This window comes from Tursiops truncatus, chromosome 11, assembly GCF_011762595.2.
Source record: "Tursiops truncatus isolate mTurTru1 chromosome 11, mTurTru1.mat.Y, whole genome shotgun sequence".
Classification (NCBI taxonomy): domain Eukaryota; kingdom Metazoa; phylum Chordata; class Mammalia; order Artiodactyla; family Delphinidae; genus Tursiops; species Tursiops truncatus.
The window spans coordinates 15,629,892-15,656,816 of NC_047044.1; the positions used below are offsets into that span (position 1 = coordinate 15,629,892).

Sequence of the window (26,925 nt, forward strand, 5' to 3'; positions counted from 1 at the left end):
CTCTCACCCAGGGCCATCTAGCAGAAGGTTGTTTCTGCCTTTGGTTCCTGTGTGCTCACTCCTCTGTTAGCTGAGTCCTTCTCATCTTTTAAGGCTGCCTTTGAGACTCACCTCTCTCCTGAAGACTCTCCTCCGCCTGCCCAGGTTCCGGTGGGATGGACAGGGTCTGCTCCTCCCTGAACTCCTATACCCCTCTTGGCTGCAGCCCTCATCTTGTAGGCACTCCTAACAGTAACCCCTGCTATCTGGATAGCAGTGCACTGTTAACAAAGCACTTTGGCTTTTCTTACCTCATCTAATCCCCACAGCAACCATGTGTAAAAACGTGGAGGTGCACACAAACACACACGTGCGTGCACACACACACACGTGTGCACACACGCACTCTATTTATTATATTAGCTAACACTTACTGCAGATTCCACATCCAGTGTATCATTTCCACAAGTCTTGAGAGCAAGGACATTTGCTGAATGACTGAATGAATCAGTTTGTTTATGGTAACTGCTGACTGTGGTGCCTGGGACCAGGAGTTTAACCCTTCTCCACCCTTTACTTTTCCTCCTCCATAAAATGAAACAATAATTACCTTGCAGTGTTACTGTGAATATCAAGTGAGACAATTATGCAAGGGCCCTTTGTGCATGGTAAAGCAACATTTAGACACTAGTAACTAGCTATTATTACCCTTGTAACATTTCTTCCATTTTCAAACCTTGTCTTGGCATGAAAGATCCTGCAGGATGTGACTCCGACTTACCTTTCCAGGCTTGTAACACTTCTTCATGACCACCTACATTTTAACCACTTTACCATTCCCCGAAAAGGCCCCATACTTCCTGCCCCGTGCGTTTGCACACACTGTCCTCTCCCCAGAGGCCCTTCTGTAATACCTTTGTCAGTTAAAATCAAGTTTCAGCTCAAATCCCCTCTTTTGTGAGGTCTCCAACCAGATGGACTCTCCCCTTCCTTGGGGACCCTGCAGCATTAGCTTGAACCTCCATTATTGCCCCTGCCTTGATTCTGGCTACCATGGCTTAGCATATGACTTCCTGTCTCCCCACTTTCCAGAGACGCCTCTCAGTTTCTGGCTCATGGAGGGCTCCCTTTCTTGTTTTCAAGAATGGCTGTGTTTTATATCATTTTAGTGACTTATCTTTTTTGGGGGGGGGGCAGTGGGTGGAGATTTTATCATGGACTTGATCTGCCAACTTGAAAACAGAAGCATAAGGAATACATACAAACTAATAAATGGATAACTGCAAGTCATCCATAAATCCAGGAGGATACTCAGATTTTGGCATTGTTTTGGGAGGGGGCTGGAGGGAGAATGTTTTTCCAGATAGCTCTGGCTTTAAACATCAACTCCCCACTCGGAGCCTTTGAGGGGCTGTTCATTACCTGTAGTGCTGAGGCCAGTGTACTCAGGGGATGGGTTGCTGACAGGGGAGGAGGGAGGTGGCACTTCCACGGACGTGGCAGATTTTGCTGGAGAAAACGATGGCACTGGTGAAGGGGTTGGTGGGGCAGCCTCCGTCAAGATAATCTCCTCTCGGACTTCTGCTATGGGTAGAGAAAGGGTGGGTTCTTAGAGCCAAAGGTCAAGGCAAGTTGTCTTTCAGGGACTTTTAAAAAGCAAATATTCTTTCTAATCTGTGTCATGTCACTCCTCTGCTTAAAACCTCTGATGGTTTCCCATCACCGTGGTGGCATGCAAGGGAATTCCCACGTACACACATGCCCGCTCTCAAGAAGAAGAAGACATTATTGGTTTCCCACCATTTGACTTGTTCACCATAACTAAATTCTTTGGGATGCGGAGCTAAAGAAACACAGAGCACAGAAGTAAAGATACAAATCAGATTGACAAGGAGGACGATTCCCAGTGAAATGCCGGCTTACCGGTGCTTCCTTCTCCCTTCATGGCTCGCATGAGCTCACTGGCGCGCTCCTGGCAGTGCAGGGATTCTAACAGGTAGAGCACATAGTCATCAAACATCAAGTGAATTAGGTGAAAAGACCCTGGTGAGAGAAGATCCAAACAGAAAGGTAAGTCATGTCGGCTCGGGTGTGCCCCTCAGCCTGGTCGATAACACGTCACACGGTGCTCTGACCCTCTGTCCTGGACCCTCATTCCCTCTCAGTTACGGATCACCTTGCGGTCAGAGGATGCTCTCCTTTGTCGTCTCCTCACCTAGCCTGGTGTTTAGCATAAGGTAAGTGTCATTAACACTGCGGCAAGCGAGTCTTTTCCTTGCTCGATTTATTAATAGGACATCATCAAAAATGACACCTATTGAGCCATCTGTCAAAACGCGCCTGAGCTCTCACATTCGCACTGGCGTCATCCTCGTCTGGGCACCCCTCACTTTGTTCAGCATTGCTTGACATAGTGCCTTGCATTTTTCTCTCTTCCACAAGTTTATCTTATTTCCCCGACTGGACTTAAGGATATTCACGGCAGGGACTTTGCCTTCTAACTCACTGGTGTCTACCAATGTACACAACATAATTCCAGGAGCATAACTGACACTTTACATTAGCAACAACGGAATTATTTCCTTAAATGTTTCTGAGACTTCCGTTTAGCACATGGTTGTTACAAAAGGTATTATAATGGAAAAGATTTGGTATCCTCAAGCAGTATTCTTCATTTTAAATTTAGAGTAGATTACTTCATAAAAAGGGATGTGAACAATCATTTTAAAAGATTTTTCCCATGTGCCAGCCTTTGTGCTCAAAGTATTATATTCTCTAATTTAATATCTACCACCACCTTGTGAGGCAGGTGCTCTTACTCCTGTTTTGCAAAGTCAAGTACTTGTGCAAGATAACACAGTACATTACTTCAAAACCATCTTTTTTAAAAATATTTATTTATTTATTTGGCTGTTCCGGGTCTTAGTTGCAGCCTGCGGGATCTTCGTTGTGGCATGCGGGATCTTTAGTTGTGGCAGGCAAACTCTTAAGGCATGTGGGATCTAGTTGCCTGACCAGGGATCGAACCCGGGCCCCCTGCATTGGGAGTGCAGTCTTAGCCACTGGACCACCAGGGAAGTCCCCCAAACCATCTTTTCTTGCACGTCATGCTGCATGGACAGTGGAAGATCCACATACGGAAGGGGCCTTCATGTCTGCTGTCATGAAGACCTCACGGATGCCAGCGTCAGAGAGGCCAAGCCTTCATCTCTAGTCCCATGTTTCCACCTCTCAAGGGACATCTCCACATGGACATCCTGCTGTCCCATGAAGTGTCCAAAACGTCTCACCGACTATTTACAAGCTGCCCTCCTCTTCCTATTTCCCTTGAGTTTGCTTTTTTTAGAAGCCTTATGAGACTCTGGCATTATTTATTATCTTGTGATCCTAGCATCATCATCAACACCACTATTACTGTCATCATCATCATTGTCATCGCACCTCCCATTTATTGAATGCTTACTATGTGCCAAGAACTCTGCTGAGCACTTAACACAGGTCTCATCCTTTCACCAAACTGTGAGATAGGTGGTATTATCCTCTTACACACAAAGAAATGAGTCTCTTCATTGGAATTAAGTAGGGATTGGCCTCAGTTTGCTCTGGCTCCGAAAATCCGTTCCCATTTCCCCTACAGATCATCTGGTCCAGTCTCCTCATAGCACAGATGGGGAAAATAAAGAACATGGTCCCCAGAAGGGCCATTTGAGTTGGGCTCTATGCCTTTTCAGGTCTCAGAAATAAGGTGATGAGGGCCAGTTGGGGGCTTTTGGATGACTCCTCTTTGGTGGAATTTATTAATTTTCTCCTTTTTAGTTGCACCTGGCTTCTTTGTACACGTGCGTGTGCGCGCGCACACACACACACACACACACACACACACACACACACACACACACATATTCATTTCAGATAGATTGATTCTTTTGCTCCAGAAATGTTACAGAAGAAAATCCCCGGCTTAACTCTGAGGCCACTGGATGCCCTGCAGGTCATGCACATCTACACCAATACCCCGTCTCTCCGGAGCTGCCACCACCTATGATCCTTGTGCCCACAGAGCTCCACGTCCACGTCCCCTGTCCTGCACTTTCTTCACATTTTTCCTCCATCTCCAGGGTGCTGTGTCTGGTTTTTGACCCCACTTGGAATTCAGCAAGGTTCAGGGTTTTTTTGAGTCATGGTGAAATGCAGACTTCCAAGACTAAACTTTCCATCTACTTCCCCAAAATGAGTCCTATGAACCGCTGAGGAGGTACAGTATTGTGGGTAACTGCATGGGTCTGGATCAAACTGCCCAGGTTGAGCTCCAGCTCTGCCACTTAGTAACTGGGACCTTGGATGAGCTGCTCCTCGAAAACGTTAAAAATAAAACCAGCCGTTTACTGAGCCCTTGCGCTGTGGCAGCCACTGGGTTAACTGCTGCAGATTTATTATTGCATTTAATTCTCATCACAACCATTTGAAATGAGCGATACCCTCCTTCTGCAAAGGAGGAAACTGAGACTTAGAGGAGTAAAGTAACTGTCCAATGTCACACAATTATTAAGTGGCAGACATGGGATTTGAATCCAAGACTGTCTGATTCTGAAGTTGTTCTTCAATCGTGCAATATGGCTCTCTAAAAGGGAAACAGTCAAACCTATTTTACAGAAGTACCATAATGAGGAAAAGTATATACTAGATGCTTAATAAATAGTAACTAAGGTCGCTTTTGCTATTAATGTTCTAACACCCTGTGATGTGACTGTTTTGTTCATAGAGTCAAAGAAGTCAAAAGATAGCATCAAATACCTAAAAGGAAAAGGTCTCCAAAATGAAGAAGTATTTGCTGAGATGTGGCTCTAAGTCAATAAGGATAGAAAGAGAGAAAGACACTATGAAACCGAATTAGAATGGAAAACCCTAGATAATAAAAATGGCTTTAGTAGTTTTAGCACAGGCAGGCACCTTGGATCATCTATACAGCACCCCTGTCTAATAGATAAAGAAACAAGATCTGAGGTGAAGACACTTGCCTAAGACCACACTGTTAGAAAACATCAGAGCTGGGTTTGGAGGCCAGTACTCCAGGGGAAGTGTTGATTTGGGGTTTCAAGCTCTCTTCCTAATGACTCTCATCATTTACCCAATTGGTCTGATAATTTTCAATCATCTTTCAAACAAGGAGAGTTTGTAGAGCTACTGCTTCTTGCTTATTACTATTGTGCAAAGTGCTCTTAGTACAAAGGAAACTTAAAGTTCAGTCACTGACTCCACAAAAGCTACAGTGTCCTTAGCAAAAATCAATCCTTAAGATTATTAGGTAACAAACAGTTCAGTGCCAGGGTACACAAAGACTGATGAGAGGGAGAGAGGAAGGAGGCAGGGGAGGGAAAGAGGGAGAGGAAAAGAGAAACATCAAAGACAGACAGGATAGAGGCAATTATAGCTAACATTCCTGCTTTATTTCTTCCCTTAGCACTTAACACCATCTGCTATACTATATATTGAAATTATCTTTATCATGTGCCTCCCTACACTAGATTGTAAGCTCCATAAATGCAGGGATTTTTATCTTTTTTTTTTTTCCCCACTGTTCTATACCCGGTGTCTAGAACAGTGCCAGGCACAGTAGAGGCTCAATGGTTATTTGTTGGATGAATGAATCAAATGAGCAAGCACTGACCACTTACCATATGCTCTGTGCTAAGCCCTTTTAATTTTCCAACAACACTATGAAGGGTTTTTTTTTAATTTATTTATTTTTATTTATTTATATTTTGGCTGCATTGGGTCTTTGTTGCTGTGTGTGGGCTTTCTCTAGTTGGGGCGACCGGGGGATACTCTTCGTTGCAGTGCGCGGGCTTCTCATTGCGGTGGCTTCTCTTGTCGTGGAGCACGGGGTCTAGGTGCGTGGGCTTCAGGAGTGGTGGCACGCAGGCTCAGTAGTTGTGGCTTGCGGGCTTAGTTGCTCTGCAGCATGTGGGATCTCCCTGAACCAGGGCTCGAACCCATGTCCCCTGCACTGGCAGGCAGATTCTTAACCATTGCGCCACCAGGGAAGTCCCAAGGAGGTATTATTATCTTCAGTTAACACATGGGGGAAATGAAGTCTCAGAGGATTTTAAACGACTTGCCTAAAGTTACAGAGCTATTGAGCATCAGAGCCCGTTATGGAAAAAGGTACTAGGATAGAGACAAAAGGAGATTGTTGTTGTTATATGGTAACATAGTTAATGGCACCTTATAGAATCAAAGCATTTCTTTTTTCTTATGAAAAGTTTCAAACATATGGAAAAGTATAAAGAATTTTAAGGGAATTCCCTGGTGGTCAGGGGTTAGGACTCTGTACTTCCAATGCAGGGGGCAGGGGTTTGATCCCTGGTTGGGGAACTAAGATCCCGCGTGCTGCACAGCACGGCCAAAAAAAAAAAAAAGAATTTTAAAATGAACGCCAGTGTACTCAACACCAAGCTTTATAATATTTTAACATTTTACCGTATTTGAATCATATTTTTAAATTGAAGATAAAAATGAACCCCCTGTGTTCCCTTCCTTAATCCTACTTCTCTGCTTCCTGTGTTCATGCCCTGATGTAATCACTGCCTCGAATCTGGTATTTACTGTTTACATGCATTTCTATACTCTTACTGCCTATATTTATATATCCATAAAAACACATGATATTGTTTTTTATTTTCAAACTTGATAGAAATGGTACCATACTTTACAGAGTATTCTACAACCTGCACTTGATACTTTGGGTGTTTTTAGGTCTATCCACACTGACACATGTAGGTCTTGTTTAATGGCCATTGTGTGACTATGCCACGATTTATTTGTCCATTCTCCTGTCGATGAAATTTAGGTTATTTACAGTTTTCACTATTGGAAACTGGCTCTAATGAATATTTTTTGTACCTGTTGCCTAGGTACAAAAAATACCTGGCTCTAGGACCAGAGGTGGAATCAATGGGTCCAAGAGCACCTGCATCTTAAGTCTTAATGAGATAGTGCCACACTGCTCACCAAAATCTTCTACATCCTTACTGGTAGCATAGGAAATACAGTATTTGCCATCTGAAGGGTATGAAATGTTATTGTCTTTATAAGTTGCAGTACCCTAATTACTAGAAAGGTCCACCTCTTTTCATATGATATTGCCCATTTGAATTTCCTCTTCTGTGAACTGTCTATTCATATTCTTTGCCCATTTTTCTACTGGGGTATTTGTCTTTTAAAAATGTATTTAGAGGGATTTATCATATATTCTGGATATTAATACTTTGTTCGTTATATGCATTGCAAAATATCTTCCCCCTTTCTGTGGCTTTTTTTTTTTTTGGCCACACCATGCGACTTGTGGGATCTTAGTTCCCTGACCAGGGATCGAACCCAGGCCCTCGGCAGTGAAAGTGTGGAGTCCTAACCACTGGACCGCCAGGGAATTCCCTCTGTGGCTTTTATCTTTTAATTTCGTCTATGTTGTGCTTATTAAACAGAAATTTAAAATCCGAGTGCAGTCAACTTTGCCAATATTTTCCTTATGATTTATCCTTTTTGGTACTTTTTTAAAGAAATAATTTCCTATTCCAAAGTCATAAACTTATCATCCATATTTTCTTCTAAAAGGTTTTAAGTTTTGGTTGTTTTTTTTTCATTTAGATGTTTCTTTTCAGAAGGGGAAAATTGTTTCTAGGGAAGGGGTCTAATTTTATTTTATTTATCCTAAAATGCGTGTCCCAGAACCTTTGTCCACTGATTTTTAATGCCATATCTCTGTCACACAGATCATCTGTACAGTCCTCTTGTTGAGACAGAAAGGCAAGAATTTGATGAGGCAAAGACAAGTTTCATGTCAGTCTGTCTTGGGCATCTCTGCTGTTTCACTACTCTTTGTCTAGCACTGTTAGATGACCACATTGTCTTACTCCTTAATAAACCTGAACGTCAGGTAAGCAAGTCCCTATACCTGTTCCTTATTACTTTCAAAATGCCTTTACTATTCTCAGGCTTTTGCTTTTCTATATGAATTTTAACATCAGATTTTCAAAATCAAAGGAAGAAAAAGTTAAGAACCAGATGGAAATTCCAATTGATTTATGTATTTGAAGGGCATATCCTTTTCCAGATATGAACAGGGTATATTTCAGTAATATTTAAAAATTTTTTTCCTTGAAGGTCTTAAAATAATTTTTGTTAGAATTTTTTTCTGGGCACATTTCTATTGCTATTGTGAATGGGATATATAGATATAGATATATAGATACACAGAGACAGATATTTTCTAGTTAATGGTAAGAATGTCAATGATTTTTAAAAAACTGAATTCAGTAACCTGCCTGAATTCTTATTTGTTCTATTAGTTTGTAGGTTCTCTTTTTCTTGTCAGCCATCATGACATGTCTAGAAATAAAGACAATTTTGTGTTTTCCTTTTCAATTCTTATATTTCATTTCCTTTTCTTATTGCATTGGCTAGGACCTCCAGTACGTATCTATCAGAAACAGCATTAGAAGGCATTTGTGTCTTATTCATGACGGGAATGGGAAAACTTCTAAAGTTTCACCATTTGGTATATTGTTTTCTGCAGATTTTTGAATGCTCTTTAACATATTAAATAAATTCCCTTCTATTCCTAGTTTGCCAAGAGTTTTTAAAAATTATACTTGAAAGCTGAACTGTATCAAATACATTTTTTCCTTTGTATCTATAGAGATGAACATATGACTTTTCTCTTTTAATTTGTTAATGCAGTATGTTAAATAGTAATTTTCTGACTTTGAATCATACTTGAATTCTTGGCATAGGCCTCATTAACCATGATTTAAAAAAAAATTTGCCCTGGATTTGATCTGCTAGTATTTTATTTAGAATGTTTTCATCTATATTTATGTGTGGTTGAGTCATAATATTCTTTTCTTCTACAGCTCTTCCAAGATTTTGAAACTGAGATTATATTAGCTTCATAAAATTAACTGTACAGCTTTCCTTCTTTTGTTTTCATGTTCATTTTCATAAACTAAGGATTTTATGCTTCTTAAAAGTTTAGTAAACGTTGCAATTTATGCCTGATGTTTTTTGAGGGAAGAGACCTTTTCATTTACTGTGGTTATTATTTGATCTTATTTCTAGCATCCTGTTTCATATTTTGAGTTTACGATCCTTTTTCTAAGCTTCTTTTATCTTCTCAATTCTTGCCATTTAAGTTTTCACATTTTTCCATTTTTCTTTGGTAACTTATGATTCTATTCTTTTAGTGATGATCATATATCCAAACATCTATTAAATCCAAACTATAAATTTTTTTCAACAAAGTCTACAGTTATTTAGTATTTCAAGACAAAGACCTTAGCATGCGTTAACTATTCCTTAAAGATTCTCTCCCAGCTACCCTGTGTTTTATTGTTTCCTGGAATTTGGTTTTACTTTCTTGAAACACACACAAATTAGTTTTTAAATTACAACCAAAAGTTAATTACATTTGCTTATATATTTTAAAATTTCTCTCATCTTAAAACAGGGCTCCCAAATTCTTTGACACTCCTTCCTGGGAAAATTGTGGGGCGGTGTCTATGCACTTCCTTCAATCTTGGTAGGTTTGTGACTGCTTTGATCAACAGAGTAAGGGGGAGTGAAACTTTCACTTCTGAGATTGGGTCATAAAGGCAATGCGGCTCCCCCCTCGGCACACTCACTCATGGGGCCTAAGCTTCCATGTGAGAGGTTCAACTGGCCAGAGGCCACTGTGTGGTGAGGAAACTGAGCCACATGGAGAGGCCACCTGAACACACTCCAATCGGCAGTCCTAGTGTTCAAGTCATCCCAGCTCAGGCACCAGACACGTGAGGGAAAAAGCTTCCAGAGGATGCCAGCCTCCAGCCGTCGATGAACTCCAGCTTTTGAGTCTTCCCCTCTGAGGTCCCAGACATCATAGAACAGAGACAAGCCATCCCCGCTGGACCCTGCCCAAATTCCTGACCCATAGAATCTGTAAGCATAATACTGTTTTAAACCACTACACTTTTGTTAAACAACAACAATAACTAGAATATTGTTGTTTCTTGTATCCCAGACCTTAGCTATGGTTTTATTTTTCTTCTTATTGAAATCCATTCTTTAATTTTTTTTTTTCGCGGGCCTCTCACTGTTGTGGCCTCTCCCGTTGTGGAGCACAGGCTCCAGACGTGCAGGCTCAGCGGCCATGGCTCACGGGCCCAGCCACTCCGCGGCATGTGGGATCTTCCCGGACCGGGGCACGAACCCGTGTCCCCTGCATTGGCAGGCGGACTCTCAACCACTGCGCCACCAGGGAAGCCCCCATCCTTTAATTTTATTTAAGTGAAGTTCTATGGGTGCCATATAGTTCTCTTAGTTTTTGTATAACTGAATATGTCTGTGCTTTGCCCTCACTCTTGAATAATGGTTGACAGTTCTTTGTTCTCAGCACTTAAAAGATATTATTCCATTGTCTCCTGGCATCTCTTATTACTCATGATTGTCTAATTATTGTTCTTTTCTCTCATAGCTTAAAAAAATTTTTACTCTATCAATATGGTTTTAGAAAATCCATCAATGAGGGGTAAACAAATTTGTCTAGCCTTTTTGTGCCATGCATCTGAGCCCAGGATATTTGTCTCAGTTGTGGGAATTGAAAAAGCATGGGTTTTGTGGTCATGCACATCTGATTTTGAAACAGGGCTCTGCCACTTGCCATATTGATTTTGGGCAAGAAAATTCTCCAACTCAGTAAAAAGGTACCTATTATTATCTGCCTTGCAGAGTTGATGTGAGAATTAAATGGTTCTATGTGCTTCCTACACATTTGTTATAAAGAGTAGCATTATCCTGCCTTTGCTTCATGTTCTATCACGACTTCCTTGTCTGTTATATTGAGGGCAGTAATAGTGGACCTCATAAGTTGTTGTGAGAATTAAATGGGAAAGTGCCTACTGTTATGTCTAGTGTACACTAGTCCCTGAATAAATGTTACTTTGCTTTTCTTATTACTATTCAGCTGGAGGAAGTTAAAGAGGCCTTGGCAGTGTGGCTCTAGCATGGGATAGATCCCCAGGGGAGCTCAGCTTAGTTTGCTGTGCATCCTGGGCAAGCCCCCTCTCCTCTCTGGGTCTCTTGCTTCTTCTCCCGAATACAGGGAAAGCAATTCCTGCCTCCTGGTGCTTGGAGGGGGCCTGAGAGACATTTTGAATGTCAAGATCCTGCAATTTAGCAGGTTCTGGGTAAGAGAGCCAGGCCAGGACATCTAAACATTGAGAAGCAGTCTGGAGGCTCCGTCCGTCATGGCCACTTGGCCTGGGAGTTGATCCCATGTGGCCTCCCCGGCCCCGCCCGAGTGGGTGAGCTTTGATGCTAGGCCAGAAAACAAGCGTGTAAAAAGGTGAAAACCTGGGAAATGATATGTAGCCCTGCCCCCTTGGCCGTCAAACCCGAGGCAGCCTTTCACAGCATTTCATGCTGAAGCACTTCCAGGAACTATTGTTGCCTTCCGGATGTTCCTAACAGTGAAACAGGGGCATCTGGTAAAAACCCATAGTGAAAGGTAAAGGCACCTGCACTGACTTGGGATCCAGGTATCCTACGAACTAAAATCAGAGCAGTCAACTGAAAATATGTTGTTGTTGCTTTTTTTAAATAGAACCTCTAATTTCCTCAGCCCCGTTAGGATGAAAAGTTCATTGCCTGCTACCCTACCTTTGCTGACTAATTTTGCTAGAAAGTGCTGCTGCAGCAGAGAAAGAAAGTCTGGCTACTTTAGTTCACCGCATAGGCTCTTTCAGTGAAAAGGAATTAGGGAGAAAAGAGTGAAAAGGAATTAAGGAGAAGAAAGGAGTCAACTACCTTTGAAAGAGGCTGTTCTGCGAAGAGGTGATAGAGTCCCCCCGTGGGATCATTGTGATATTCCACACGATCATTGTGACGGTCAGCCTGCTACTCGGACATACAAACCCCGCACCATTCACAGCTACCAGGATCGTGTGGGAGTTATAAGATATATAGAGCTGGCCCCTGTGCTTGGGGGAGGGGCCAGGGAACAGAGGGCTCTTTTTCCTAATTAGCTGTTTTTATACAGGGAACACATGACCCAAACACAACCACCAACTGTGTCTTTGACATATACAGGCAGAAAGGGGGAGCTGGGCTTTTGTCTGCCGCAAATTCTTTCAACTTGCCTGTCACCCCAAGCTGTAAAACTCAACAATGAGTCGGATGAGCAGGACCATTTCAGATAGTTTGCTAAATGGACTTGGAGACAGGTATTATTTCCATCTGTTCAGGGTTGAAAAATACTGTAAAAGTGAAATTGGGTTAATATCTTTTTTCTTTCCTTTTCTAAAAGATTTGTGACCATGTTTGCCATTTGCCTGAGTTTCCAGTGTATCCTAGAATGTGCGTGGTTCATAAAGAAATAAACACATTTTAAGGAATAATATTTCTTAGTAATAAATTCAACCTATTCTAATTGTTCTACTTTCCATAACATTGACTGTTAACTTAGTACATACAAATGGATTTCAAAGGCTATTACAACACAGACTACTTTCCCTGTCTAATGAAGGGTGTTTGATAATATACAGTCAGTATAAGAATCAGCAACTTGAAGAATAAGATATAAAACAAGGAAAGGGTGCTTGCTTTGTGGATGTATATATACTTATTTGTGCGGTATCGTTCTTCTTTGATTTCTGAAGCAATGAAAAAAATCTCGAATATTTTTCACCCATCAGCTTAACTGAAAGCAGTTATGCACAAATGATCTTCCCAGAGCCACAGGTAACATGTGCTAACACTAACTATGCTGAACTGGAAGTCATCAAAATGCCATGCCTGGTGGCACTGCCCAGGTAGCAGTCACCAGAGCATTTCCATATACAGCTCAAAGAGAATTTCCATCTGTAGCCATGGTGCAGGCAGGTTCAGAGAACTTCCCAACGCTGAGATTAAAGAAATCCACAACAAAACGCTTCTCCAATTGGGTAAACACAGTCTTTCATGGACAGAGCTGTTTAGAAAAAATAGTGCCTTCTTTGTTTCACCACATATTCACTGCATTGTATAGCACAACTGGGAAATAGTGACAAGACCATAAAAAGCTAGATGGAAAAGTGTCAAATTAAACCCAGAGCAAAACCCAGAGCTGATTGGCTTAATTGGAGATAATGAGAAGCAAAACCACATCTCTACTTGCAAAGTAAAACAGAGAACTGAAGCAATTACCCAGAAAATTCACAAACAGCCCTTTGCCGAAATGCCTAGAAAACTGAGGCCAAAGTGTTTTGAGATTTCAAATGTCTGGATAATGCCTTAAAGTTCCACCTCACTTTGCTAATGATGACCCGGACTCAATGCGTATGCCATTCTTTCCAGTGAAAAATGGCATTCACCCCAAGTCGGTGATTAGGTTCCTGCCCGCAGAGACTACCGTAAGCACCTCCGGTCAGAGATTTCAAGTCCCGTTAAACTGGAAAACAGGAGACAAGGACTTGGGGTAGGGATGTGTCCTGGAGGTGATGAAAACCCAAGGGGTCAGTGAAACAAAAGGGAAAATGAATGCAAAAGTCGTTTACTGGGGATCACACTGGGGCACGTTATCAAAGAAAACTTTACCCACCACTGGCCTGTCAATCAAGCCGTTTGCAAATTTTGCACTTGGAGGCTTCTTCATGTGCCCAGTCTTGGCAAATCCACACTATGAAATTTGGCAAAATAGACCAGTGGAAGCAGCCATGACTGGGGACTTCCAGAAAAAGGGGAGCACAGCCACTGCTATTTACTCCTCTTTAAACTCAAATAATGTTATCTGTGTGCAAGCCTCTCGTTTTCAGATACGTATACTTCTCCTTTAGCGTGCAATGCCATCTTTCTCCCTGAAAGTCCTAACAATATCGTGTCCCCCCAGAATAGAGAATGTTTCCGGGTGATGTCCTTGTGGTCTCAGAGACAGCAAGACCATGCCTGACTCCGGAGAGATGGACTTGGTACATGGAGCCCGGAGAAGACGTGTTTGGATGTGGGGAGGGCTGGGGTGGCCTTACCGAAGCTGGGGGCACTGTGCAAGGTCATGTCCCGGATCACCCTTGTGCCAAAACAGGACCACATCAAGAGGAACTGCTGGGCCACCTTCTTCAAGGACCCTTGCCTCTTGGCAGCCACCTACAAGAGAGTGAACGGCTGTATGCGTGGTTGATTTGACCTTCATTTATTACTGTCTCTTATTGAAATGACAGGAAGGCTTCGGGTCTCTAAGTTCAATGTTATAGACTTTTTATTTTTAACAGCAAAAACACACTTTAAGAAATGAAATCTTATGTCGAGACTCAACAGGTACAACCGCTAGGAGAGATGCTGACCTGGTTGAACCAGGGGAGGGAGACTCTAAGAGTCCTGCCTCGTGACACCCCCCTCCCCCACTCCTGAGGGGGGCCTAGGCCTCTCCTTGCATCCCTAGGGCTCCGAGGCTGCCGAGGAAACACTCAGCTAGCTCACTGCGGGGCTCTGTATTACCCAAGCGCCATCAAGGCGAGTGATGGGCTGCCACACCCGGGCCTGCACCTTCCGCTTCAGCTTACCAACCTTCACAACACACCGGTCCACCATGGTGTCCAGCCACTCGATGTAGGACTCGATGGGAGACTGCTCCTCCAGGAGATGGTCGAACTCCTGATACACTGTCAAACAGAGGAGACCCCACACACCATGCAGTTGTGTTTAAACACACACAGGTGTTAAAAGAACAAAGGAATACAACGGAATAAAATAAAAAACTCCAAAGTCTTAGCAGGGTATTCAAGGATTTAGAGAATACACCCCAACTTACCTTTCCAGGCTCATCCTCCGTGCCTGTGAACACTTTAAGCCCTGGTCACCCCGGGTTACTTGCCATCCCCGCTTTTCTCAGGCAGTTCCCTCTGCTTAGACTGTTTAGTCTGTCATGAAACAGCTGAAATGATCCTCCGATGAAATCCTATTTACCCTCCCATGCCCCTCGCCGGCAGAACTGATCACTCTCCCTCTGTACTTTCACAGCACTTTACTATTTGCATTCTACCTTCACTGTATCACTAAGAACACTGCTATAGTTAGGGGTGTGCATGGGCGTGTCCCCCTGCTACTTCTTTGCCTGATAGCTTTATTAGCTGGCACATTACCTGTGCTATAGCTCTTATCCAGTATGCGCTTGCTTGCATGACAGGGGAGATGCACTGCTGCTCTCTTGCTCTCTGCCCCATGGTAAGGCACATTTGACCATTCAAATGTTTCTGAACCACAACCATACTGGACAAGCAGCCTAACCAGCCTCTCAGTGCTTGACACATAGCAGACGCTTAATAAACGTTTGTGTAAAGGAAACCATCACTGTGCCCTCCAGTTTCCATACTGGTCAAAGGAGGATCATCATATCACTTTACAACCTGTCTTCAGGTACAAGTCAAATCATTGAGTATAGAAGGATTCTGTAATCAGTGAAGCACTGCAGAAAGTAGAAACATTGCTGTGGTGATCTCCAATCCGGAACATCTCCTCTTACTACATTTCTTTGTGTTTTTGTATGTGAAGCTCAATAAATCAAACCACGATTCAGGATTCACATGTTCCTACAGTTTTCATTTGTCTGAGCAGCTTTTGTTGTCCCATTTTCCAGGACTGGCCAATCTGCTCTATTTTACTTAACTGATAACTGCTGCAAGAGGTCAGCTTCCAGGACCCGAAAACATATACTTTAGAATGAGAAAGGACTTTACAAAACCCATTTAGTTGATCTGTCTCATTTTACAGGTGAGGAAGCTATGTCTTAGAGGTCAGATGACCCCCTCAGAGTCAGAGGGTGAGCTGGTGGCAGAGCAGGAACTGGAACCCAGTCTCTGACTTTCCCTCTGGTGTTCCTTCGCTCTTCACGGCACTGCCTGTGCGTCTGAGCCACTGTGCTTCAATCCGTGATGATAAAGATCGAGATGGCAATGAAAGTGCTAACTGCCAACATTTACTGAGTGCTTGCCGCAGGCCAGGCACTCTCCTGAAATGTTTTCTACGGGCACACTCTGACCTTAGACTACCCCTAGAATGTGAATGTCATGAGGCCAGGACCTAGAACAGTGCCTGGTACACAGTAGTTGCTCGAATGTTTGTTGAAAGGATGAACGGCCCACGGAGGTAGGTACTATTATTACCCCCCCCACACACACCCAGCCTTTTGACAAATGAGGCAGAAGAGGCGCACAGAGATGAGTGACTTCCGCAGCTGGTTAATGGCAGAGGCAAGTTGCAAACACAGCCCGCCTCAAGTGCTTGCCTCCCAACCTCTTCTCTACACTAGCTCTACGCTGTGTGCCATGTATGTGGCACACATTGTCCCATTTCATCCTTTTGCATTATCCCCATTTTACAGATTTGGAAGCCGAGGTCACAGCGCACCAGAACCAGGGTTTGAATCAAGGTCTGTCGGGCATCCCAACCGCATGCTCTTACCACAGCCCCACTTAAGACTCATTCTAATCATCATGCTCAAGTCCCAATGTGTACTTTTTAATTTAAGGTAAGTCAGGCATCCCCAGCCAGCATCTACATCATGGATGTGATGGTAACCCCCTAAAGCAAGAATCCGCAGACTTGTCAACTGGTTGTAAGGAAAGGAGGGTGCAGCACACAGGTGCCCCTAGTCCTATTCAAACCGACCTTTGGTCCAGCTCATTGTGTTCAGGGACTTACTTCCCAGCTGTCTGGAAGGAGCAAGGATGACACCCGCGTGCCAGGCCACCTGCCTTCAGGCTTCCTCAATCCCCCTCATCCCGGCACTGCATCACATAGTATGTCCTCTTTGGGAAAACGCAACCATTTGGAAATTACTTGTTCAACTTCTGATTTGCCATTAACTCTAAGCTCCACGTGGCAAGGGCAGTGTCCATCTTATTCACTGCTCTTTGCTCAGCGTCTTAACACAGTGCTAGACCCAGGACAGGCATTCACTAAGTACCAGGTGGGTTGCACTGAACCTCATTATGACTCCCTTCCTCTAGAAGAATACAATCACAGATTTAAAGGACAACATTCTGGGCTTCCCTGGTGGCGCAGTGGTTGAGAGTACGCCTGCCGATGCAGGGGACACGGGTTCGTGCCCCGGTCTGGGAAGATCCCACATGCCATGGAGCGGCTGGGCCCGTGATCCATGGCCGCTGAGCCTGCGCGTCAGGAGCCTGTGCTCCGCAACGGGAGAGGCCACAACAGTGAGAGGTCCGCGTACCGCAAAAATAAAAAATAAAGGACAATATTCTGCCCCCAGCCTAAGAAAGCCAGAAGAGAAAGCCCCAAAAGGTTCTTTCTTGGAGAAGCAGCAGTGACCTTCGTGCTGCTCCAGCAAAGGCTCAGAGCCTGGTCCCTAAAACAAGCAATGGTGATTGTATTTTTCCTTATGAGTCTGGGTCACATTTTCTTCCCCCCATGAAAGGTGCTGAGGGGAGAAGAGAGCTGAGTCTAATGCTGCTAGGAGTGGTTAGCAGAACCAGGAAGTTGGATCATTGTGGGCTTCCACCCATCTATTTGGTCCTCTACAAACATTGCTGGCCTCCGCCTCTACCCCTGGCCCTGTGTGAGGCCCTGGGGACACGGCCATCAGGAGTATAGCTAGCACTGTTAGGGGGCTCTTAGCCATGCTTTCCATTGCCTTCCAAAAGGAAAAACACAACAGGAAGCATGACTGTAAGCACTTGGAAAGATCCTGGAACCTCTAAAGCTTGCCCACATCTCGTTATTTTTTTCTCCTCTGGCATGCACAAGTGCATGGCTGTGACACCAAAACTAGACCTGGGTTCCAGGTCTAGCTCTGCTACCTTGGGAAAGGCTCACCACCTCTCTGGGGCTCAGTTTTCTCATCTGTAATATGGGGCTGATAAGTGCATCCTCCCCGAAGGGTTGATGTGGAGATTGAGATCATGACACAGGACCTGGCATAAACCAGGCACGCTATCAGCTGAATTATTATTTGTCACAATCTCTAAAATTCCTAACAGGGGAAAGCAGGCTGGAGGCTGTTGCACAGGAAGAAATAAGAGCCTGAGAGGAGCTCTGGGGTCACTAGGAAAGAAGAAGCCCCAGGGAAGGTCCACGTGATCCAGTGCTTCAGCTGCTCCATTTGTTTTTGAAAAGAGGTCTCTAATAGGAACATCTTAGAGAACTCTGTTTATAAACATGACATGCTTAGGCTGGATGAAGAAAGTTTTCCTTCAGGGCAACAGTGTTGAGGGGGCGTAGTAGAAACCTAAGGGGCTTGGGGCTCTCAGAAGACTAGGCCCCTCTTCTCGGGGCAGGGGACAGCCACTCTGCAGCTTCCTGAATGTCACTATTAGGGCCTTGGGCCTCACCCCATCCAGAAGGCACAGCTGCTGCCGTATCCCCCACACCCAGCACAGCCTCAGCACCAAGCTTTCCAAGAGCTGATGGGGGCGGATGGACTCACCCTCTGTCCTCATGCTCCCTTCCCCTGAGGCACAAGAAGCAACGGCTGAGTAAAATAAGGAAGGAGCCAACAGACCCTGGTCCAGGGGATTCCCTGGGCAGAGGCTGTGATGGGCTGTTGAGGAACAGCACGGATGTGCTAAGAATGGTGGTGTTCTCTGGCCTTCCGTGTCCTCTGCTGCTAAGAAGAGCAACCCGACCACATCAGGATAATACCTGGAGCGGTACTCTCACCATCGTTATCCACAGGGGCATGAACATGTATTCACAGAAGTGAATCACCTTCCATCCCCTTCTCAAACATCTACTACGATTGAGAGGTTCACCTGCCAGTAAATAGGTGGGCTGACGCCCGTGGCCCTCCACAGAAAAGTAGGCGGGATTTCCAGCTTCCTCCAGGCTGACATAATGACATACACTGAGAGAGGCAGCAAGCTTTTGTCCTCATTTGTTGATGCCACCTAGGGAACAGCACCTGGCATCGAGGGTCACGGGTGGGGCCTTTTGCCTGACACTGTGTGCTGCCCAATGCCCCAGCACCCATTTTCTCCAGCAAGGTTGACCCATGTCCTTGAAAATCAGCTGGCCCCTCCATCTAGGCCGACCCATTCAACAGGGCCAAGAGAGGGGATGGGATCCCAGGGAGAAGGACAGGGTGGGAATGCCACCTAATTATGTACCAAGATACTCTTTCTTTCTTTTTAAACAAATAAAAAGACACACGCCCTGGTAGAGCATCTTACACTGGATTATGAGCTTCCGGTGCTCATCTCGAGTGTCTTCCATGGTGTAGAGGGTTTGCTTGGTGATGCTGTTGAGATCCACGTTCCTCCAGTCTTCCAGCATTTGGAATGTGATGTCTGCACTGTGGATCACTGTTCGAGATGCCTGGAATCCAATACAATCAACTCATTAGCTCATGGGTTGTTAGGTTAAAACCCCTTCCTTTATTTCCTTTTAGTTCTTTTTAATGAGTCTGTTTATGGTACTTTGCAAAGTACTCTGAAATTCAAGAAAACTCAGAAGATGAGTCTATAACTCAGAAGATCCGTATACCATTTTCTCTGTGGCTCTCTCCTCACATCTCTCTTTATAAGAAACTACCCCATGGTGGCCTAGGCCAGACCAAACCTGCTGTTCCCAGCCCCTTTGGTCTTGACCCCGTGGAACAATGGGATGAAGCCCAGAGATCTGTCAGCCTCCTGATGTGAGCTTGTGGGCGAGAGCTCTGTGTTTAATAACCTGTGTCTCTAGCATGTGAGAAGCAACAGGCTCAGATCTAGGAAGGGTCCTGCTACCCTTGGGCCTATGATAGATTCAACCCCAGAAATTTTACAAGGTGTAGTATTCATCTAAGTGCATTCTGAAGCAGTTTATGGTCTAGCTTTCTGCTTTTGCTTTTTATGTAACTATAATAATTAAAACAAATATGAACAATTGAGATGGAAGAAAAGGAAACTATACCTTACGACTCAGTGGTCTTTTAATGTGGTCTATGTGAATGTGAGAGTGTGTGAGTGTGTGTGTGTCTGTGAGTGTGTGAGTGTGTGTGCGTTTAATCTGTGGCTTCCTCAGCAACCCTCATAGTAGAACTTAAATTTGTAAGCTGGAACAATACTCGGAACAACAATACTTGGAACTACCAAGTTGTAACAATACTGATAAAAGCAAAGGAAAACACTTCCAGAATCATTTCCTTTACTTGCATGTTTTCAAAAATGTCTTTAATAAAACAAAACAAGATTTCAAAGACACATGGACATTATAAGTCGCCTAATGCTTATGAATTTCCAATCAAATGTAAATACTGACAACCCTTTTACATGTAGACTGTCCGAGCACAGGTAAAATAAAATCTTACTTAAATCATTGTAGAAGTCTTTGCACAACACAGAGGCCTAGAATATATGAATATATGAAAAGTGAGTTGGGTTGGTTTCTAATGATAATTGAATGTGAAGGTCTAGGATTCTGGATTCAAATATACTTAGTGCAAATCCTGACCTTGCTACAGACCAGCTGATTGATTGGGGGCAGGCAAGCAGATTAACCTCAGTTTCCTGATCTATAAAATGAAGATGTACTAGTACCTATCTCTTCAGGAGGGCCACTGTTGAAGACTCCTTGGGATAATGCTTGCAAGGTGCACAGTTCAGGGAGTAAGAGCTCAATAAATGAGGCTCCTCTCATGCAGGTCGACTCTCTTTGTTGTGATCGCCCTGACACCCCAGGACCTTTGCACAGGGTGCTCCTGCTGCTGAAATGTTCTTCTCTCACCCTGCCCCGGCCACCCTGCCATCATGCGTGCTCAAAATTAAATGCAGTACCCATGGAGAGGGCTCCTCTAACCACATTATCTCAATAGGATCTAAAATGCCCCGTTATTCTCTATTTCCATTCTCTTTCCTTCATAACGCTTATCACTTTTCACTATTTTTTGTTGGGCAAGTACCACTAAGTGTAAATGTCTGGCACACAGTAGGCACTCAAAAGATTTTGTGGGATGAATGGCTGAGATATGAATGCCAAGTTGCTTGCTCAGTGTATATCCAAAAGGGCCTGAATAGTTGGCTCTTGGGTTTAAGTATCTGGGGGTGAGTTTTTGGCTGGATGTTGTTTAGTCTGACTTGCCTTGTGTGTGTTTAGGAAAGCTTGCTGGGATATTAGCTAAGATGCTCCATGGTGTTTCATTCCCAGCACTAACCCTAGTCCTTTCGCTGATCCAGAAATGTGTCTGATAGCTGTCCAGTGAAGATGGAAAGGTAGCAATTGCTGATTAAAGTACGAACTGTCTATGTGAGAAGTGGCGAGTGTGTGTGTGCGCATGCCCGTGAGCATGCAGGTGGTTGTAGGTGTGGGTGTGGATGCTTTTATCTACATGGTACATTAAAGGGTCAAAGGCCTTTCTAAACTTCCTAAATGTCTACTTTTAACTATGTCCTAAAACCGTATCTAGTTCCCTGATATGACCCAAAACCGGCTCTTCCAAGCTGGGAAGAAGAACCAGACGGCATGCACCCTCAGAAACAATGCAGTCTTTCCTTTTTTTTTTTTATAAAGAATATCTCAAATCAATTTATTTTATATACACATTAAAATCTTTTATATTTAATAAATGTGTAAGATACAAAGACAAAAATGACAATTCCCAAGACCCAATACCCATGATGAATATGAGTTTCCCTGACCCAGAATTTACCATCATTAAGGTCTGGAAATATTTGCTTCCATCTAATCACTGTTTTTGTTATTGTAAAATTATTATTGTTTTTGTTTTAAAAAGATACACATATTTATGCAATTGAAATTTAATATAAAAAATTAAACAAGAAATTTTTGATCTTTATGTGTAGATACTATATGTTTAGTGATATTAATAGAACCCTCAGGCTTGTGTTGAGTCCCTCCTAAAACCTTTTGATGGACAGAGGTAGGATTTGAAAACTAACCCTGGCAGTGTTTCTTTATTTTGTTACTATTCATTTTATTTCCTGAATCCCATTAACCTGTGAGGCTCTGCCCTACCCCAGAACAGTGCCCAGGTGTGGCCTCTGAAACAGTACAAATGTGGAAGGTTTCCCTCTGTGCCATTTATGCCAGGGGCAGGGCTGGAACAGTGAGGTGTGGGGGGGGGTGGGCGGTGGGTGGGTGGCGGTAGTTTTACACTTTCTGGTTCCTGGCCTGGAGCCTTCCTTCAGGCCACTCTAACTAGAGACCCCTCCCCCTCCCACTTTGACCTTGAGTAACCAACACCAACCCAAAACCAACAATGTAAGGGAGAGGTTACAAACCCGAACACATAAACAAAGCAGGCAGGTGAAGTGCATGAGTGAGGTGGGCCAAGTGTAAGAGAAAGCGGAGGTGATGAGAGGACGCTGCCTGCTAGAGAAAAGCTCGGCCCATCCAGCTGGTTATTGCCCCGGGGAAATTAGCTCTGGGGTTGCCAGCTCTTACAGTTTTTCTACAGAATATGTGGGTGTTTAGTTGTCATCTCCTAGTTTCAACTGTTAGTGACTAAGTAAAAAAAATTTTTTGAACATACGCCAATCAAACAAAAATAACCCCACACATCTGCGGGCCAGATTTGACCTGCAGCCACCAGTTTGTCCCCTGGGCTTTAAGGTCATTAACAGTTTAATGAATGTTAATGGCCTGCCTTAACAGACTTAGATTCCCTTCCTTGAGGTTCAAAATTAACAGAAATGCAAAACTTTATGCCATCAGTTAGAACTACAGAGCTACAGCGGGATCTTTCACTTTTTACTGTACGTATATACTTTCACTAATTAAAAAAAATTTTTTAATAGTAAGCAAATGTCACTTTTGTGCTAAAAAGAACAGAAACCTGGGGAAAAAACAAAATTGGGGTGATTTTGCACCCCCCAGGCTACACGTGGCAATGGCTGGAGACATTCTTGACTGTCGCAACCAAAGTGGTACTTGGGGGTGGGTGGTCTTACTGGCATCTAGTGGGTAGAGGCCAGGGATACCACTAAGCATCTACAATACACAAAGCAACTCCCCACAACAAAGAATTACCCAGCCCAAAAAGGCAACAGTGGCTGAGAAACCCCAATGTACTTAAGCAAAACACAAAACTTGTGGACCTAGAATATATGAAAGGTTAATGGGGAAATGATGTCAGAAATTATTCTGTATGTTACTTGAAACTATTTAGTGATTGGCTAGCGTTTCAATTCCTTATCTGTAGAAATTTAAGATAATGGTGAGAGTGTACTATTAAACAACCACACCCTGACAGATCCTCTCCAGAGTTATTGTGGATTTGCCGTTCATTTTCAATGACTTAGCAGTAGTTAGAACACATAACACAGGACAGCTACCTGGCAAAGGTGATTTAGTGATGTTTGCCGTCTCAGAATTTGGGAAAATCTTCTCGACACTGCAAGAAGAAAAGAGTGAGTATGACACATTTTATGCTTTATGGTCCGACCTTGGATTTTCCGCAGGCCGATTTCAAAAAGTAGCTTCCTTGTTTGCCTAACTTTGTCACTGTCCAATCCTGTTTTCTGCACCCACTGGCAAAACCCTGCATTTGCTTCTTTGTTCTCCCATATGGACAACTATTTCCTAAGATGACGATATTTGGGGTACATATTTCAAAGTTGCCCACACTCCACACTGGCAGGTGTGAGAAACTGTGGCGTCAATCAACCGTGAGTAAAAGCAATTATTTACTTGTCTTTCATTTCGCTAATTGCAAGCTCAATCACTTCTCCCCATAAATAATTGCAGGAATCAAGTGGAAGCTTTGAAGAAGGCCCTTTAAAAAGTAGTATGTCTACTAGGAAACCTTGATTGAGCAGGGTTGCTTCTAGGATAGAACCTTGGGCGGCACCTTGAATGTGGCTTTGCATTCATCATCTGTCGTTTTCATCTAACAGTCTCCACGACCTATTTGTATGGATGATCCTGGGTCCTATGCTGACATAATAGGCTGATGCTTTGAAGTGGGGTGATCTTATATCTGTAGGTTTCGAAGCAGACAAGTCATGTGCCAGCCCAAGGTCTTCATCCTTACAGAGTCCTTTGGAGAGGTGTGTGTCTCCACTCCTTGCACCTTCTTGAAGTGCACCCCCAAGGCTCCCTGGGGAGAGCGGGCGCCTCCAGGCTCCCATAGGTGGCAGGTCCGACAAACCTCCTGGCTTCGGACTTTCAAGAGATTTGCTTTGCCAGCGTAATTAAAATGGGCACGGGGCATTCTTCTCATTAATTTCTGAACTGGTCAAGAAACAATCAGAAATTTCCCTGGGATTATTCTAATTTGTACTCAGAACCAGCTTGGTTGGAAAAATAGGGCATGGGGTGGAGGAAGGGGGGGGCAGGTGGAGTCGGGGGACAGATGAACTTCTAATTTTCCAGGCCGATCAATCGTTAATCCTTCTCCTTAATTACTTTTTCTTTAACTTTGTGATGTGGAATTTAGTGCTCATGAAAAGAAAAGAGCTGAGAGCCGTGAAATAAAGCAGGCTTTATCAATAGGTGATGGGCACGGCAGGCGGCCTCAAAGCACGTCTGAAAGGGCCCCCTTTGCCTGTGGAGAGAGGGTAATTGGATCTCCTTCATTTTCCTTGCTGGTACTTATTTCGGGCAAGCATGGCCAGCTGTATTCAAATGGGGTTTTAAGAAACACATATCTTAAAACTTTATTTGGCTTAACATCATCTCACCTTGGCTTAATAGCACGTGAGACTTCCCACAAGTAAAGACACATTGACACAGAGAAAGAGGACCAGTTTTCTCAGGCCACATGAATGCTGGGGAATGAGTGGTGATGCTCAGCAGAGAAAAGATTCACAGTCCGAATCCCCCATGAGAAATATTAATTTTGCTTTCTCATTAGGCAGAGAATTAAATAGATGAAGCCCTGAAGCTCTTGTCTGTCTTCTATTACCCCCACTTTGTGGACAGGAGCTTCGGGGAAATCTCCATTTTAGGGTCAGATAGGCGTGAGTTTGACTCCTGGCCCCTAATTACCATCTGCATGTCTGTGTGGCTTTGGCGAAGTTTCTTTGCCTCTCGGCGCTTCACCTGTAGAAGAGGGATACTGTTTCCTACATTGCAGGGATGGGTGAGGATTAAATGGGATAAGGAGTGTGGTGGTGACAGCAGAAACTCTGGCATCAAACAGACCTAGGGGCTAATCCTGCCTCTGCTGCTTACTTCCTCTCTAAATCTGTTTCATTTTCTGTAAAGGAGAGGTGTGCCACCCATAATAAACATTTTGTGAGGATTAACGAAGTTAACGCATGGAAAGTGCTGAGCATGATAGTTGGTGCTTTGTAGGCATCAGTAAATTCTTAGCTATTATTATTATTTTATTAACAACCTATGTAAAATATCTGGCACTAAAATGTTACCCTCCCTTCCCCTCTGCTCCCAAACTTCATACTCACATTCAAACTTGATGTTTCGTAAATTTTCTGGGAGGTCATGGAGAGCCACTTTTAGCCACTCATCCAGCTGTTTGGCAAACTTTCGGATCACCTGAGTTAAGCTAGAAAGAGAAATGACACATGCTAAGTGCCTTGTGTGTTGCCCAGTCCTCCCCACAGGCCCCTACAGAGTCTTATTTCCTCTGATGGTGTTTTGACTGCAACCATTAGGCGCCACTGAAAGCAGTAACCTCAGGGACAGGGTCAGCAGTCCATGCCCTGTGGAGAGCTGGTGGGTCTGAGAAGGGCGTGGACAGAATGTGCTCTGGTGCCCACACTGGTCGACGAGGGAGACACAGCATACACAGGTGTGGGGAAAAGCCCACTGCAATGCTTGGCATCATCCAGAACCCTGTCTGCGAGTAAGACCCCATCCTTCGTTTTTGAAGAGGCTTGTGGGAGGGGTAATGACAGTGGACAGTGGACCTGAGAGCACCGTTTGCAACTGGCCTCTCCTCCTTATGCTGCTCAGTCTTGTTGGAGCTCCCCAGGCGGGCAGGAACCCCATCTGCAGCATACCGCCACGCCTGCCCACACAGCCGGGACTCAGGCTTACTAAAATGTTTGCCTCTTGGTAGGAACTGGGAAGCAAGAGTACATTTTTAAACTGACAAACAACCCTGACACAGACCTGGAAGCCATGTCAGATTTGGAAAGTCAAGGACTGTTTGGGGGCAGGAGGTGGGGTGGGGGTGGGGGCTAGAGGGGTGAAGGGTTGAGGGGGCAGTCGGTTGCAATATGAGATGGGAATCTGGAGTCGAGGAGATATTAAGCACCATTTTCAGGCTCTCACCATCAAAATCATCTGCTCATCACCATAGGTCCGGTGTCCTCCATGAGGTCCTCCTTAGTCATGCCTGCCACAAGGACCTCTCCCCACCCTCACCATCCACACCATCCTTGCCTTCCACCAACACTGCCTACCCTGCTCTCATTCAGTCCCTGTCGGATTCTCCCCCTAGTTAAGCAGTCCTAACTATGTTCCTCTGCTCACTCACTCTTTCCTTTTCCATGACTTACTACAAACTTCTCCATGTTCCTCTGCTCACTAACTCTTTCCTTTTCCATGACTTACTACAAACTTCTCCGTGTTCCTCTGCTCACTCACTCTTTCCTTTTCCATGACTTACTACAACCTTCTCCGTGTTCCTCACACTTCCAAACCCCCACCTCCCCCCTCTCCACCAGCAGGTGGCATCACCTCCTACTTCTCAGGGAAAACACCCCAAAGAAGTCAGCCTACCTGACAGAATCAAGGAGCCAGCCCCATCTCTTCCCCTCCTGCCTTCTCAGGAACCTTCCACTGCTGACTGCTCCTTCTCCTGCATATTCACCTTTTCCTCTCTCTTGATCATTCCTCTTGTCATTTTAACATGTTCAAAAATGTCTCACCTTAAAAACAAAAGACCGTCTTCTTTCCTCACTCTATCTCCTCAAGCTACTATCCTCTTTCTTCCACTTCACAGACATACTTCTTCAGAGTTGTCTAGACTCTCCGTCTCCTCTTCTTCACCTCCCATTCACTCCTCACCTCACTCCT

At 44.1% G+C, this 26,925-nt stretch overlaps 1 protein-coding gene across 1 annotated transcript in view; it reads right to left on the reverse strand.

Moving 5' to 3' along the window:
• RFX4 (regulatory factor X4) overlaps positions 1–26,925 on the reverse strand; it is a 76,164-nt gene that overhangs the window by 21,224 nt on the left and 28,015 nt on the right. The window contains exons 5-11 of the mRNA XM_033866172.2: positions 25,347–25,447; positions 23,274–23,332; positions 19,173–19,317; positions 14,554–14,648; positions 14,016–14,133; positions 1,903–2,022; positions 1,402–1,563 (exon numbers count right to left, since the gene is read on the reverse strand). Coding sequence (XP_033722063.1) covers positions 1,402–1,563; positions 1,903–2,022; positions 14,016–14,133; positions 14,554–14,648; positions 19,173–19,317; positions 23,274–23,332; positions 25,347–25,447 — 800 coding nt within the window. The remainder of the gene's footprint in view (positions 1–1,401; positions 1,564–1,902; positions 2,023–14,015; positions 14,134–14,553; positions 14,649–19,172; positions 19,318–23,273; positions 23,333–25,346; positions 25,448–26,925) is intronic.